Genomic DNA, 12,936 nt, shown 5'->3' on the forward strand with positions numbered 1-12,936 from the left:
ATACATACACACATCTGACATACATATACAGAGTCAGATACATATCTTGCTAAGTTTGCAGTAGAAAAAATGCAAGGCCCTCAAGGCCCTGCCCCGTTTTGTCCCGAGGACCCAGGCTCCCCAGGAACACACCCAAGGGCAGCCCCTTCCCGGGGGAACGAGGTGACCCCCAGCAGAGTGGGGCTCCAAGTTCACAGCTAAGGGGCTGGTGGTGGTAGTTTCTTAAAATGAATACCATGACAGGCCTGCTCTAGCAACCCCGAATATGGGTCACCCCCACCCTTGTCCCAGCCCCAGAGACCCCACCTGCCTTCCCTCTGGCTTCTGCATTTGGGCCCGGCCTGCTCCCCTCCCCCTCCCTCCCTCCCTCCCTTAGTGCTGAGTATTAAAATAGTCTATAAAAGCAAGTGACCAAAAATCTATAGCTCTAAGAATACCTGGTTATTTTCTGCTGTCTTTTGTTTTTCTGGTGTGGGTTCTATTTTTGTTTTTTAAGGGTAATTATTATTGTTATTGGTATCGCTCCTAATCACAGTTAAACCTGAAGGAAGAAAGAAGGGAGAAAAAAGAAGAGGGAGGAGAGAGGGCCCAGCTCATAGATTGGATGGCAGTTTGGAGCGCACTGGCTCAGGCCTGGCCCCAGGCTCCCTCTGGGGTGCAACAGTCAGAGGGGGACCCCCAGAAGAGCCAGCTCTTGCCCCAAACAAAGATGGTGGGGGCAGCAAAGAACCTGAGGATGTCTTCCGAGGCAGAGTGACGTGCTGGCTGGGGACAGCACCATAGGGCCTCCCGGGGGGGCCAAGGCCCCCGCTGCTCCCACTGCCCCCACTGCCACCCCCAGCCCTGGGGAGCAGGGGGAAGGCAGCCACAGACTCCCCAGAGGAGTGTGGGGAGGCTCTGCGTAGAGTCTGTGCCCCATCCTGGGGTAGAGCTGGCTGAGAGGCTGATATGAGCTTGAGGTCCTGGGTGAGGCGGCCTGGGGTGAGGGGTGGTGTGCACCGGCGCTGGGGGACCTGGGGCGGTGGGGGGCTGGACGCAGGCGGCAGGAGCAAGGACCCGTGGGAGCCTGAGGCCCGGGGTGGGGCACTTGGGAAAGTTCTTGGGGGGCCTGGGCTGTGGCCAGGGGGGCTGAGGCCTCCTCGGGGGGGAAAGGCTACAGGGGAGGCCCCCGCGGAGGCCCCTGCCATGAAGGACGGCCGCTCAGGCTGCCGTGGGGGTGTCTCTGGTGTACTTGGTGGGCCAGCAGCCAGACCTAGGGACAATTCCCCAGGAGGCTGGCCCAGCTGCCCAGGACTGGACGATGGGGACCTGGACGACGGCGGGGGTGGCAGGAAGTGCTCCAGGAGTCCCAGGCCTCCCCGGGCCCCCGGCAGTGGCGGCGGTGGCTGGGCAGGCTGTGGGGAGCGGGCACCAGGCTGCAGCGGAGTGAGCAGTGGTGAGTCGGAGGAGGACAGAGAGCTTCCCAGTGCCTTGTGGAAGTGACCGAACCCAGCTGTGGTGGTGGCAGCCGTGGTGGTGGATGGTGTGGGGGCCAGTGGGGAGCCACAGGCCCCAGGTGGTGGGGAAGAGCTAGACGAGGGCAGGAGAGGACTCAGCCCGGCAGGAGCAGAGAATCCGGCCAGCTGTTGGATGTGGAAGGAAGATGATGAAGGTGTGTCCACCTGGGAAGGGCTGCTGGCGGGCGAGGCAGAGCCCAGCGCAGAAGGGATCAGCGACTGTAGCCGCTTCAGGTGTCCCGGCGTTTGCCCGGCCCCAAGGTTGCCCAGCCCAGGTCCTGGAGGTGGGCGGAAGATGGCGGCGGGCAAGCGTGGGTGGTGGGTGAGGGCGATGGCCACGGAGGTGGTGGCAGCGGCGGCCTGCAGTGGGGCCTGGATCAGCGGGGTCCAGATGACAGGTGTGGGGGTGGGGGTGGCCGCGGTGGCAGCTTGGACACGGTGCGCACAGTGGGCCATCTCACGGTCGTGCTGCACAATCTGCTGGATGATCTCGTTCTCCTGGTAGTTGAAGACACCAGAGTTGAGGTCGTGCTGGACTTTGTGGAGGAGGATGGAGTTCTTCTTGCCTGGGACACAGAACAAGAGCAGGTGGCTCAAGCCAGAGCGGGGGAAGGGGCAGGGACCACGCCCCAGCCTAGGCGATCAGGAACCCTGCCCTCCTGCCTTTTGCCCCCACACCTCACCTATGCGGTCCAGGCGGTCCAGCGCCACAGTCTCGAAGGCCCGCCGCATCATAGGGTACTCCTCCAACACCTCGTTGAAGTTGTCCACGCTCAATGAGTACAGGCGGCAGTAGGTGTCGGCCCTCACGCTGGCCGTGCGCCGGCCCCGGGTAAGCAGGCAGATCTCTGCTGGGACGTCGGGAATCAGGGAGGAACACACAGCCCCACCAGGACTCCCAGCAGACTCCACAGGGCCTCCTGCCTGCCCTGTCCTCGGTCCGCACAGCCTGGTCCAGAAGCCTTGGCAGGCTCACAAGGCCCCACCCCAAGAATATGGCCACACTGGATGTCTGCTCTCCCCAGCAAACGGGGTTCCAGACTGACTTTCCCATCTCTGGCACCACCCCCCTATATTGGGCTCACAGATCCCCACTTGCAGCCATGGCCATGCAGGCATCAATGCCTCTCATCCTTGGTGTCCTCTAGTTCATCCCTGGGAGTGGCCCTCTCTCTTCCAGGTCCCCCTGGCTGCCTCACCTCCAAAATAGGAGCCGTCGGCCAGCTTAGTCTCCTTGTTGCCTTTGGTCAGCACGCTGACCACACCGTGCTGGATGAAGTACATCTTCTTGCCGATGGTGCCCTCGCGGATGATGTAGTCGCCCGGCTGGAAGACTTCAAAGTGCAACTTGGTCAGCATGGACGTCACAAAGTTGGGGTCCGCATTGGCGAACAGCGGCATGGAGGCCACCAGCTTCCGGCAGTTGAAGTTGATGATCTCCTGCTCCCCAGATGGGGTGGATTGGGAAATGGAAAGAGGGAGGTGAGGGGAGCTGCCAGGCAGGAAGGCCTGGATCCCCTTCCCTGGTAGGGCGCTGCCCAGCTTACCTCACGTAGCGGCTCACTCAGTTCACCCAGGATGCTCTCCTCATCAAACATCTTGCCCTGGTAGCGGTGCTCATAGTAGTCATGGATGCGCTGCCGTGTGTCAGGTGGGAGCTTGTGGAAGGACATGTACTGCTCCACCTGCTTATACTGAGTCCCAGGAGAGAAGGGAGGGAGCATCATTGCCAAGCCAGTCAGCTGGCACCACCCCAGTCTTGGCTCTGCTGGTGACCAGAGCTGGGCACCAAACCCTGTGGACCTTGTTAGAAGACCTTGGTTCCTTGAGATTTGAGGTCCTCAGTGTGAGTGTGGTCACAGTGTGCCCATAGCAACAGCCCTGACACCCAGCTGCTTGGAGTGCAGAGACAGACTCCATCAAAGTGTCCTGTCCTCACTATGTCCAATTCTATGGAGATGGGAGGGGACAATATGGATTGTCCAAAGTCTGGTTACAGAAGCCAACAGACTTAGGAAGTCCATCAGGTTGCCTCTAAACATCTGTCTTTTCTATGTTGCACTGAGGGCCACTGAGGGCCCTCTGGGAAGAGTTGTTTCATTGCATGGGCAATAAATTGGCCTAGTCCACAGGACTGGGATACAGTGAGTTAGAACAACTAGAGGCTGAAGCAAGAGTACTTGACCCATCCCAGTCCATCCTGTGGTAAGTACCCAAACATAGCCTCAGCTGAAGCCCTGAGTTATGTTGTTGAAGAGCAACTCCAGTCCACAGAGGAGGGGCTAATCAAGGACCTTCAAAGAGAGGTTTGGGCACAAGGGATTTGTGAACCTAAGTCCCCATGGCTCAAGTCCAAATAAGAATGGGTCCTGCCACCCTGAGAGTGAAGGGTGGGCATTACTCCAACCATTCCTGGATAGTAGGCGGAGAGGGGGATCCTCAGCAGAATGACTGAGGACAGGAGGCATTGAGTAGGCAAGAATAGATTTTCCCACACTGGGAAGTGAGGGAGGTCCCTGTAACCTCAGGAACAATCAGAAATATGGTGGCCTATTCTCAGGGCTCCAAGGAAGTGGGGACATAGTGCTGTTGCTTTTAATAATGCCATTGCGGGATGGGGGGAGGTAAAGTTTCCTAAGGTCTTTCCCACCAACCTGTTCTCTATCTGCTCTAAGTTATGCCAGCACTCTCCCTAACCTCCCCTCACCCCTGCCACCCAGAAGGCAGTGACTTCCTGGATGGCTTTGGGGGCAGGGGCAGCTGGAACAGCTGGAGCTGTTTTAGTGAATTCCCCTGGTAGCACATGGAGTATGGACAGGGGTGGGGAGATGGAGTCTGGAAGCAGGGACGAAGTTAGAAGGTTGTTGAAGTGGTACAGGTGAGAGGTGGTAATGTGAATAGAGGGGAGGTAACACTTAAGGGAGATTTATGGGTGAATCAGTAACTTGGAAAGCTATTAACCAAACGATAAAATAAGGTCAACTCTCAAATGGGAAGCCACGTGCACTTGACTCTCGCCCTAGAATAAACTCTGATCCTCATTCCTGATCCTGGCCTCTGTCTGAGCCCTGCTCACACACTCAGCCCTGACCCTGTTCACACACTCAGCCCTGACTATCGATTTCTCACCTGACCCTAGATTAAGCCCCTGGCTGACCTTTATAACCTGATTCCCTTTCTACCTTCCCTCCCCAGCCCCCTCGCTCCTGACCCAGAACTCTTTCCTCTCTCCAGTCTGCTTTCTTCACCACCTAGAATGTTCTTTCACCTCCTCCTTCCTCTGCTCTCTGCGCTGTCCCAGCTCTGCAGACTGTCCCTGAGCTCTCCCTCCTGGCATCACGTGACCCAGCCTTCACTCTTGAACAGTGGCCAGCTGTCAGTTACCCCAGCCAGGGCACTACTGGGTCAGCACCTGGGGCAGGCAGACGGGCACTTAATGAATCAACAGGGAGCCCTTCTATGTGCCAGACCCTGGGAATACATTAGAGAACAGGACAGACCTGGATCCTGCCCTCATGGGGCTGTTAAACAAATGACTTCATATGATTAGTTAAGTAATCACAGGGGTGCAATGTATGGTGAAGGAGAATTGGAGGGTGCCACGGGGCCGTATGATGGGATGGGGGGCTGACAGTTCAGGGAAGGCTTCACCCCCAAGGAGGGGATGCTCAGGCTGGGACATGAATAAGTTGTCAGGTAAAAAGGAGGGAGGAGAGTTCCATATTAGAGCCTGTGCCAAGGAACTGGGACAAGAGAGAACATGGCAAGCACGCGGTCAGAGAAAATCTGGTCAAGCTGGACTGGCACGATTTGAGGATGGCGAAGGGCGGGAGCCAGATTATGCCCCAAAGTGCTGGGCTGACAGAACCCGTTTAGGAATTCATCTACATCTCAAGACCCCTGCGAAGGCTTTGAAGGGTTCTAAGCAGAGAAGACACCAACAGATTTACGTATTTTTTTAAAAACCACTCTAACTGCTGTGTGAAGAAGGGAGTGGAAGGTGGCAGAGGGGAGCCTGCTTAGGCTTACTAGGTGCTAACATGGGCCTACGGGTTTGACATGCATTTACTCACTGCTCACAAACCCGATGACATTAGTACCCTTACCATCCCCATCTTTACCAGCTGCTGTCAGGTCGGCTCTCACTCATGGTGCTCCCATATGTGTAAGACTGCTATGATTCATAGGGCTTTCATTGGCTAATTTTCAGAAGTAGATCGCCAGGTCTTTCTTCCTAGCCTATCTTAGTTGGGAAGCTGTTGAAAGCTGTATAGCATCCTAGCAACACGCAAGCCTCCATTGACAGATGGGTGGTAGCTGAGCATGAGGTGCACTGTCCGGGAACCGAACCTGAGTCCCCCTCACAGAAGGCATGACTTCTACCACTGAACCGTCACTGTCCCCACAAGGAGTCAGGAAGGGATTGTTAACCCTGCCACGGCTGCTGAGAGGGCAAGCAAGATGAGGACCAGTCAGGAAGGGAGTGTTAACCCTGTCACGGCTGCTGAGAGGGCAAGCAAGATGAGGACCAAAAAGGTTCTACAGGATTTAGCAACCCAGAGGGCACTGGGGAGCTCAGATTTAAGGGGCTGAGATAAGGAAGTAGGTTCAGTAAGGGTAAACAATTTTTTTAGGAATATGCCCATGAAGAGGAGGCAGACAATAGAAAAGACAGCAGTCAAAGCAGGTTGATGTTGGAAGGACAGAAGTCCCTAAGAAGGGAGAGACTGAGCAAATTTAAACTCTGATGGGAAGGGCCTGTGGGAAAGGAGAGGCTGGAGGCTGGTGGGACTCACAGAAAAGGTGAACTCCCTGAGAAGGGGGGACAGGATGAGATCCAGAGGGTCTGGCAGGAGAGACAGCTACACCAGGAGGAAGCAGAGGGGCGCAGATAAAAGATACGTATAGCTTAAGGCCAGGGAGTTGAAGCAATCCTCATCCAAGGGGTGTCCCCCTCCTCTTCCTCTGTCCCCCACACTGAGAGTCCTGAGCACAGGGCTGGCCACCTGGGGGCGCCCTCTTGGGAAGGACCAATGAGTAGGTTCTCCTGAGTGCCTTGTGTGGATCACGGCTCTCCGCCCTACCTTTTCCTGGTACTGGCGCCGGGAGGAGTCCAGAGACTGGATGAGGGCCGTGGCGTGGCCGATGAACATGGCGTAGCAGGTGGCACCCACGATCATGCTAAGCATGGTAAGCCAGACGTCCGACATGCCCACGGGTGCCTGCCGCCCATATCCGATGCACAGCATGTGGCTCATGGCCTTGAAGAGGGCGTAGGAGTACTGCTTTCCCCAGGAGTTGTTCTGTGGACAGATGCAAGCGTGGACAGACAGATGCGGCGGGGGGGTGGGGGGGTGGGCGCTGAATGGGTTTGAGCCAATGAGAAAGCCTGCGCTTCTCACTGGTATCTAAAACAGTCCCCACCTCCTCCCATCCTCCCATGCCCTCCACCTAGCTCTCTCTCAGTGGCTGAGCCCAGGGCCCAGGGCCTTGCTGGAGGCTAAGCGTCTTGGGTGAGCGGCCAGGAAGACCGAACTGACAACCTGTGGTGAACAGAGCGAAGCCTCCACTTGGGCCTTTCTCTTGCAGTGGGGGTTGGGGGCAGACTGGAAGGCCCAGCAAAGGGAGGGACGGAAGCCAGCCCAGCCCGGGTCTGACCTCTCAGCCCCCATGGAGCAGCCTGGAGCTCTCCGGAGTGGCAGACGGCTCTAGGTTGAGCCGCCCTGATGTCCTGTTGCTGAAATAGCTCCACCACCCCCCGCAAGCTACCGCTAAGTGAAGCCCATTTCCCCACTGACCTCAATTATAAAACCAGATATGCTTCCCCTGGGTGGACAGGCTCTGGCAGATGGAGCTGAAACACTGTCCTCATTCTGGGTGAGCAAAAGTTGAAGCGACGAGGCCGAGCTAACTCCACCTCCTGTGACATCCCTGCTCCCAACCCGCCCAGGGCTGCGGCCACTAGTTATATCCCCGCTGCCTCCAAAGTGGACTGTTGGAGACACACAATGCGTGTGGGCGGGAGCAGAGAGGAAGGGATGGTGGCTCCTGGCTATTTTTGTCTCCACTGCCGGTCAGGTCTCGGGGAAGGTTCGGAAGAGCCGTATCTTGAACTTAGTGCATGCACAAGCCTGCCCCTGTCGTACAGGAAACCATCCCAGATGGGGCCATCAGCTGAACCCCAGCACAGGCCACCTCCCCGATGTCTCTCTGCTCACAGGGCAGGTGCATTAGTAACAATGTGGGAACTTGCCCAGGACACCCACAGAATGCTCCTCAGAGCCCTAAGCACTTGGACGCCACCAGGCCTTTCCTACAACTGGAGGAAGACACGGAGTGCTTCTCAGTTCATGAAGCCCGAGGGCCATGTTCAAGGTCACTCAGCAAGGTACTGGACCAAGCCCAGCTAGTCCCTCAGGTCTGATGACTCTCAGTCCAGACTAGGGTCGGGGTTTGAGGGGTTGACCCAGGGGAGAGGTGGGGTAGGGTGTAGGGGCCCAGCTCCCAGCTGCCTCCAGCCCTGCTTCCTGCTTCCCTGCCTAGCCTCTGGGGACCGGGGAAGTCAATCCACGTGGCCGATTCATTCACCCTTAGCTCAGCAAAAGGCTGTTTCGTAAAGGCCTGTTTGATGCTGAAAGATGCCTCAGGGTCTCTTTCACCTCTTTCAAAGTTGGTTTTTCCTCCTCCGGGACCCTGGGCATTTGCCTTCAGACCAAATCCAACTGAATGTGAGGGAGGATGAGGAGAGGCAGGGGTCAGCCAGACGAGTGAAGAGTGAAGGCTCACAGAGCCAGGGTCCTCCTCCAGCCACAGAGGGGCTGGGGGACGCTGCCCTGTGGCTTCCCAGCCCCATTGCCAACTTCTCTCACCCAGAGGGTGTGAGGGGTGGGGAGGAGATTAGGCTCCATCCTGCCCAGCCTCCCAGCACAGGAGTCCGCTGTGGCCAGGTCCTGTGTGTGTAGGGAGGGAGGGGGCTGTGGGGCTGGCCCAGCTCTGCGGTTGGAGCAGAAAGTTGCCAGTGTTTCCTGAAGTCTTCGTGTGCTGCAAACAGTGTCCCTCACGGGCTTCTGCTTTCTGGGTTCAGCTTTAAGAGCTAGGCTGCTTCTAGGGGGCAGAGGGAGAGGGCAGGAGCCACCAGCCCAGCTTTGCCACACCTGACAACATGAGAAGGCCCAGGTCCGTCTCCCTGGGTGAAATCAGGGCCAAACACGGAGGCTCCCACAGAGGCTGTACGGAGGGCAGAGGCCACAGCTCCCAGACAGAGTTCTGTGAGTGGACACTTGGACTTGTGGCAAATGTGGGACTATACTGGGCAGAGTGTGTACCCTCGGGCACCTCGGGGTCCTACATCCTGGGACTCAGGAGCTCCAAGTGGTTGACCCGCTCTGCCTCTTTGGGCCTCGGGCCCCCACCTGCCCCTGGTTCTCAGGAGCACCGACCGTGGCGCAGCAGCATGCCGGGCGGGGCACACTCACCACCATGTTGTTGATGGACACCCAGCAGTCATCGGGGAAGTCCTGCAGCATGGGCACCAGGAACTGCAGGCAGCCGTCCCAGTGGCACAGCAGCAGCATCATCCCGATGAGGTTCACGATGCGCACCACGGCACTGGCCAGGTCGTAGGTCATGTGGAAGATCTACCAGCGGAGGTGAGGGGGGTGGTCCAGGTAGGTGGGTGGCCAGGTGGGGGAACGGCCCCCACCTGCAGACCCTGCAGGGGCTTGTGGGCCCTGCTCTGTACGTAGTTGGCTGAGGGCCCAGCCTGGTGGGTCCCAGAGGGAGGCCTCCTGGGATTGGGGCAGATCCCGAGGCCTCCAGCAGGAGGTCCAGCCATCCAGGCCAGACAAGTTGAGGGAGGTCATGGCGGAGAACTGCTTCATCAGCTTGCCCAGGGAGAGAGGACACCTGGCAACATGAGCCAGCCAGCCTGAGGCTCCTCAGGAGGCTGCCCCTTTCACCTAAGGTCTGCAGTCATGCCAGGGGTATGGGGTTTCCTAAATCTGTCTCTAGACCCTCACTCAGGACCCACACCAGGGGCAGCCCTGGAACTGCAGAGGGACCAGCACAGGCCCACAGGCTCCAAGTCAGACAGCCCATGATCCCTGGCCTGGTTCCTACCCAGTTCCTAGCTGTGCGACCTCGAGAAAGTCCCTGAAACTCTCTGATCAGGTTTCCTCATCAGGAAATGGTGACAAAAATTCTTACCTGAGTGTGTTGTCATAAAAAATAAAAAATAAAAAAACCACTGCCGTTGAGTCAATTCCAACTTATAGCAACCTGAAGCACAAAGTCGAACCGCCCCATAGGGTTTCCAAGGAGCAGCTGGTGGATTCGAACTGCCGACCTTTTGGTTAGCAGCTGAAATCTTAACCGCTGTGCCTAGGACTAAATTATATATGTGAAGTGCTTAGTAATGGGTACAGAAGTCTTCAGTAAATTGCAAACCATTATCAATTCATAAGTTGTTATTAATAACTCATTTACTTAGTACGTGTTAGTAATAATACCCCCCCTTTACAGTTTGATAAAGGACAGTGCCCTCCAATCCTGTGACTGTCAGGGGGACTGCTGAAGTGTGACAGGGCAGGGCCAAGGGTGCGCATATCCCAGCATCCTTGCCCCCCCCACCTCCTTCTTCCCAGGGCAGATGCTTAGTTTCCGGCAGGGGTCACCACGGTGACAGAGCAATGTGGGGACGCAGAGATGACGGGAAGTCTGGAGGGAGGTCTCTAGAAGATCTGGCCTTGCCTCTCGCCTGGGGCAGCTTTGGGGTGCCCCCAGTCACCCACCCTGTTCTGGTCCCTCCATAACTTGCCAGGCAGACACCCCTCCTAGAGAAGAGCTTTGGGTCAAAATTACAGACTTGTCAAATGCCACAGAGACCTAGTTGAAGCTCATTTTGGATGGGGAAACTGAGGCTCAAAGAGACAGACTCCAGATATTTCAATGCACTAGTTAGTGGTCTAAAGGGTCAGCAAAAGACAGCAGGACCCTCGATGAGAAGGATTACACAGTGGCTGCAACGATGGGCACCAGCATAGCCACGAGCGTGAGGATGGTGCAGGAGCCGGCAGCGCTTCTTTCTGTTGTACACGGGGTCGCTATGAGTCAGAACCGACTCGAGGGCACCTACCAACAAGAGTGGTCTAGTGGTCTTCCAGCTACAGCCCTATAGCTGGTGGCAGGACATTCTGATACTAGTGACCCCAGTTTCCCCTTCTGAAATAGGGGGGCTCAACCTGGGTCTATGTTTTGAAAAGCCAGAGATGAATACTGTTTGTCCACAGCCTGTAGACCCCAGGGCCATGACCACCTGTGGCCCCCGGAAGGCAGCAACTCTGAATGTTCCAGCTGGACATGCAGGAATCTTTTCAGGATGAAATGAGCATTGGAAGGTTCATGGAAGGCTGGAAGCTCAAATCTGTGCCATCACTCACCACGGCCCCAGTGACAAGGAACAAGGACACCACATGGAGTGCAGGCACACGGGGTCCACGCTTATCCCCTCATTTAAAACTCTCAACAACCCTTTGCTTAACATATTGTTAGTCCACTGAGCAGATGGAAATACCAAGGCTCAGAGGAACACAGGCATTCTCCCAAGATCACAGTGGCAGCGGCAAAGCCAGATCTTGAACCCAGGTCTGTCAGACTCTGCGGCCATCATATTAGATTATTACACTGAGCCAGAGAGGGAAGGGTAGTTTTCAATCATTCCGTCTTGCAGATAAACAACTAAAACCCAAAGAGGCTGAATGCGGCACCCAGATTCACACAGCAGCTGGCCACCGAGCTGGCGTCTAGCCTCTCATAAGCCACGCACACAGCGTGATGCTTCAGACAATGCTGTGTGTCCTGCAGCCTGGTACTACGTCGGGCACAGAAGTCAGTGCCGGGGCTGTTGACATGCTAGCTCTTGGCTAAGCTAACACACCTCAGTGTTTGCCATGACCTGCAAGGAATAGCGGGCGCTGGGGACCATGCAGGAGCTCTGGTGACGCAGTGGTTAAGCACTCACCAGCCGCTCCACGGGAGAACTACGTGGCAGTCTGTTTCCCTAAAGATTACAGCCTTGGAAACCCTATAGGGCAGTTCTACTCTGTCCCACAGGGTCGCTATGAGTCAGAATCGACTCAGTGGCAATGGGTTTGGTTTTTTTCGGTTTTGGGGACCATGCAGGTCAGTGAGTGGCCAGTCCTGTGACCAGGTTCAGGCTCGGTGTGAAGTCAGTGCCGCTGGCCCCATCCCTCACTGTTGGCCATGCCTCAGCAGCCTGGCTCCTGAGCCTGTGAGGCCTTCCCCTGCCTCTCCCCAGCTCCCCCAGCAGCTCCCCGTACCAGCGCCCCAGCTCTGGCTCTGGGGGAAGATCCCACTCCCGCTGTTTTGGCACTAGGCAAACAGGACAGCCTTGTGACCTTGGGCAAGTCGCTAACCTTCCTGAATTTTGGATGACCAGGAGGCGACCAGCTCTCTGCCTTCCTCTACCCTGGGGGTGAGGAGGACAAGTGACATGGGACCATCTCAGAGACGTCCATCCCAGCCCCTGCCCTCGTCTCCCACAGCACCCAAGCCTCCTCTACCGAAACGAGCTAGACATCTCCTCCCTCCACCCCCACTTCTCAGGGTTGCTTGAGAAATTAAACTGGCTAGGAATGAGCTCTGGGCCCTGGGGTACGTACCGGGGCAGGGTTGTTTTTATTAAGCTTCTTCATTTCCCAGCCTTTGGAGCCCAGGGGATATAGGCACCCCTTTGCCATGGGTGGGAAGGAGAGGTTTGAAAAGCCAAGGCCACTGGTGGCAGAGGCGGCGGTCGGTAAGGGGCAGGAAGGTCGTCCTCCCAAGGCACTTGGCCGAGTACTCAGCTGGAGATAGGAGGGCAGGCCTGGCCCTAACGTTTGAGGGTCCAGGGCCAGGGGACAAACTGAGTTCCATAAACTACAGGTCTGGATATTTAAAGCTGCAGATCGGGCCGACAAACCGTTAAAGAAAATCTATTCTATCCTCCCACCTTGACAGAATGCACTATCCTAACGCCCTGGAAGGCCAGGTTCAAATACAGAACTCTCAGGAAACCACAGCAGAACGTGGCTCACCCCTCTTCTCTCCCTGACTGTCCCACAGTGAGGGACCCCAGCCCACCTCCAAGCTCCATCCCACAAACAGCCGCCCCTACACAGGTCTAGGAGTGTGCACAGCAACAGAACGGTCCCTCAGGACATAGATCTGGGGACATGGCCTGCACAGGCCCAGAAAGTGGACTTAGGGTGTCTGGGCAGGGAATTCTGGGGTCCCAGGTACCCAGACTGTAGTGTAGAAATGGTTGCAGAGCCTGGAGACTCCTCACTGTGGGGAGGGGAGTCCTCTAATATGTGGGCTCAGGGCAGGGCCACTTCTTGTCCAGGTCTAAGTACAGTGTCCTCCCGTAAAACTCTGTTGCCGT

The 12,936-nt window shown here is 56.7% G+C and overlaps 1 protein-coding gene across 1 annotated transcript in view; it reads right to left on the reverse strand.

Moving 5' to 3' along the window:
• Positions 1–593: 593 nt before the first annotated feature.
• Positions 594–12,936, reverse strand: part of HCN4 (hyperpolarization activated cyclic nucleotide gated potassium channel 4) — a 50,292-nt gene continuing 37,949 nt past the window's right edge. Inside the window, exons 4-9 of the mRNA XM_004374812.1 lie at positions 8,972–9,133; positions 6,581–6,799; positions 3,044–3,190; positions 2,696–2,936; positions 2,180–2,344; positions 594–2,062 (exon numbers count right to left, since the gene is read on the reverse strand). Of these exons, the coding sequence (XP_004374869.1) occupies positions 594–2,062; positions 2,180–2,344; positions 2,696–2,936; positions 3,044–3,190; positions 6,581–6,799; positions 8,972–9,133 (2,403 nt within the window). The remainder of the gene's footprint in view (positions 2,063–2,179; positions 2,345–2,695; positions 2,937–3,043; positions 3,191–6,580; positions 6,800–8,971; positions 9,134–12,936) is intronic.

This window comes from Trichechus manatus, unplaced genomic scaffold, assembly GCF_000243295.1.
Source record: "Trichechus manatus latirostris isolate Lorelei unplaced genomic scaffold, TriManLat1.0 scaffold00030, whole genome shotgun sequence".
NCBI lineage: Eukaryota > Metazoa > Chordata > Mammalia > Sirenia > Trichechidae > Trichechus > Trichechus manatus.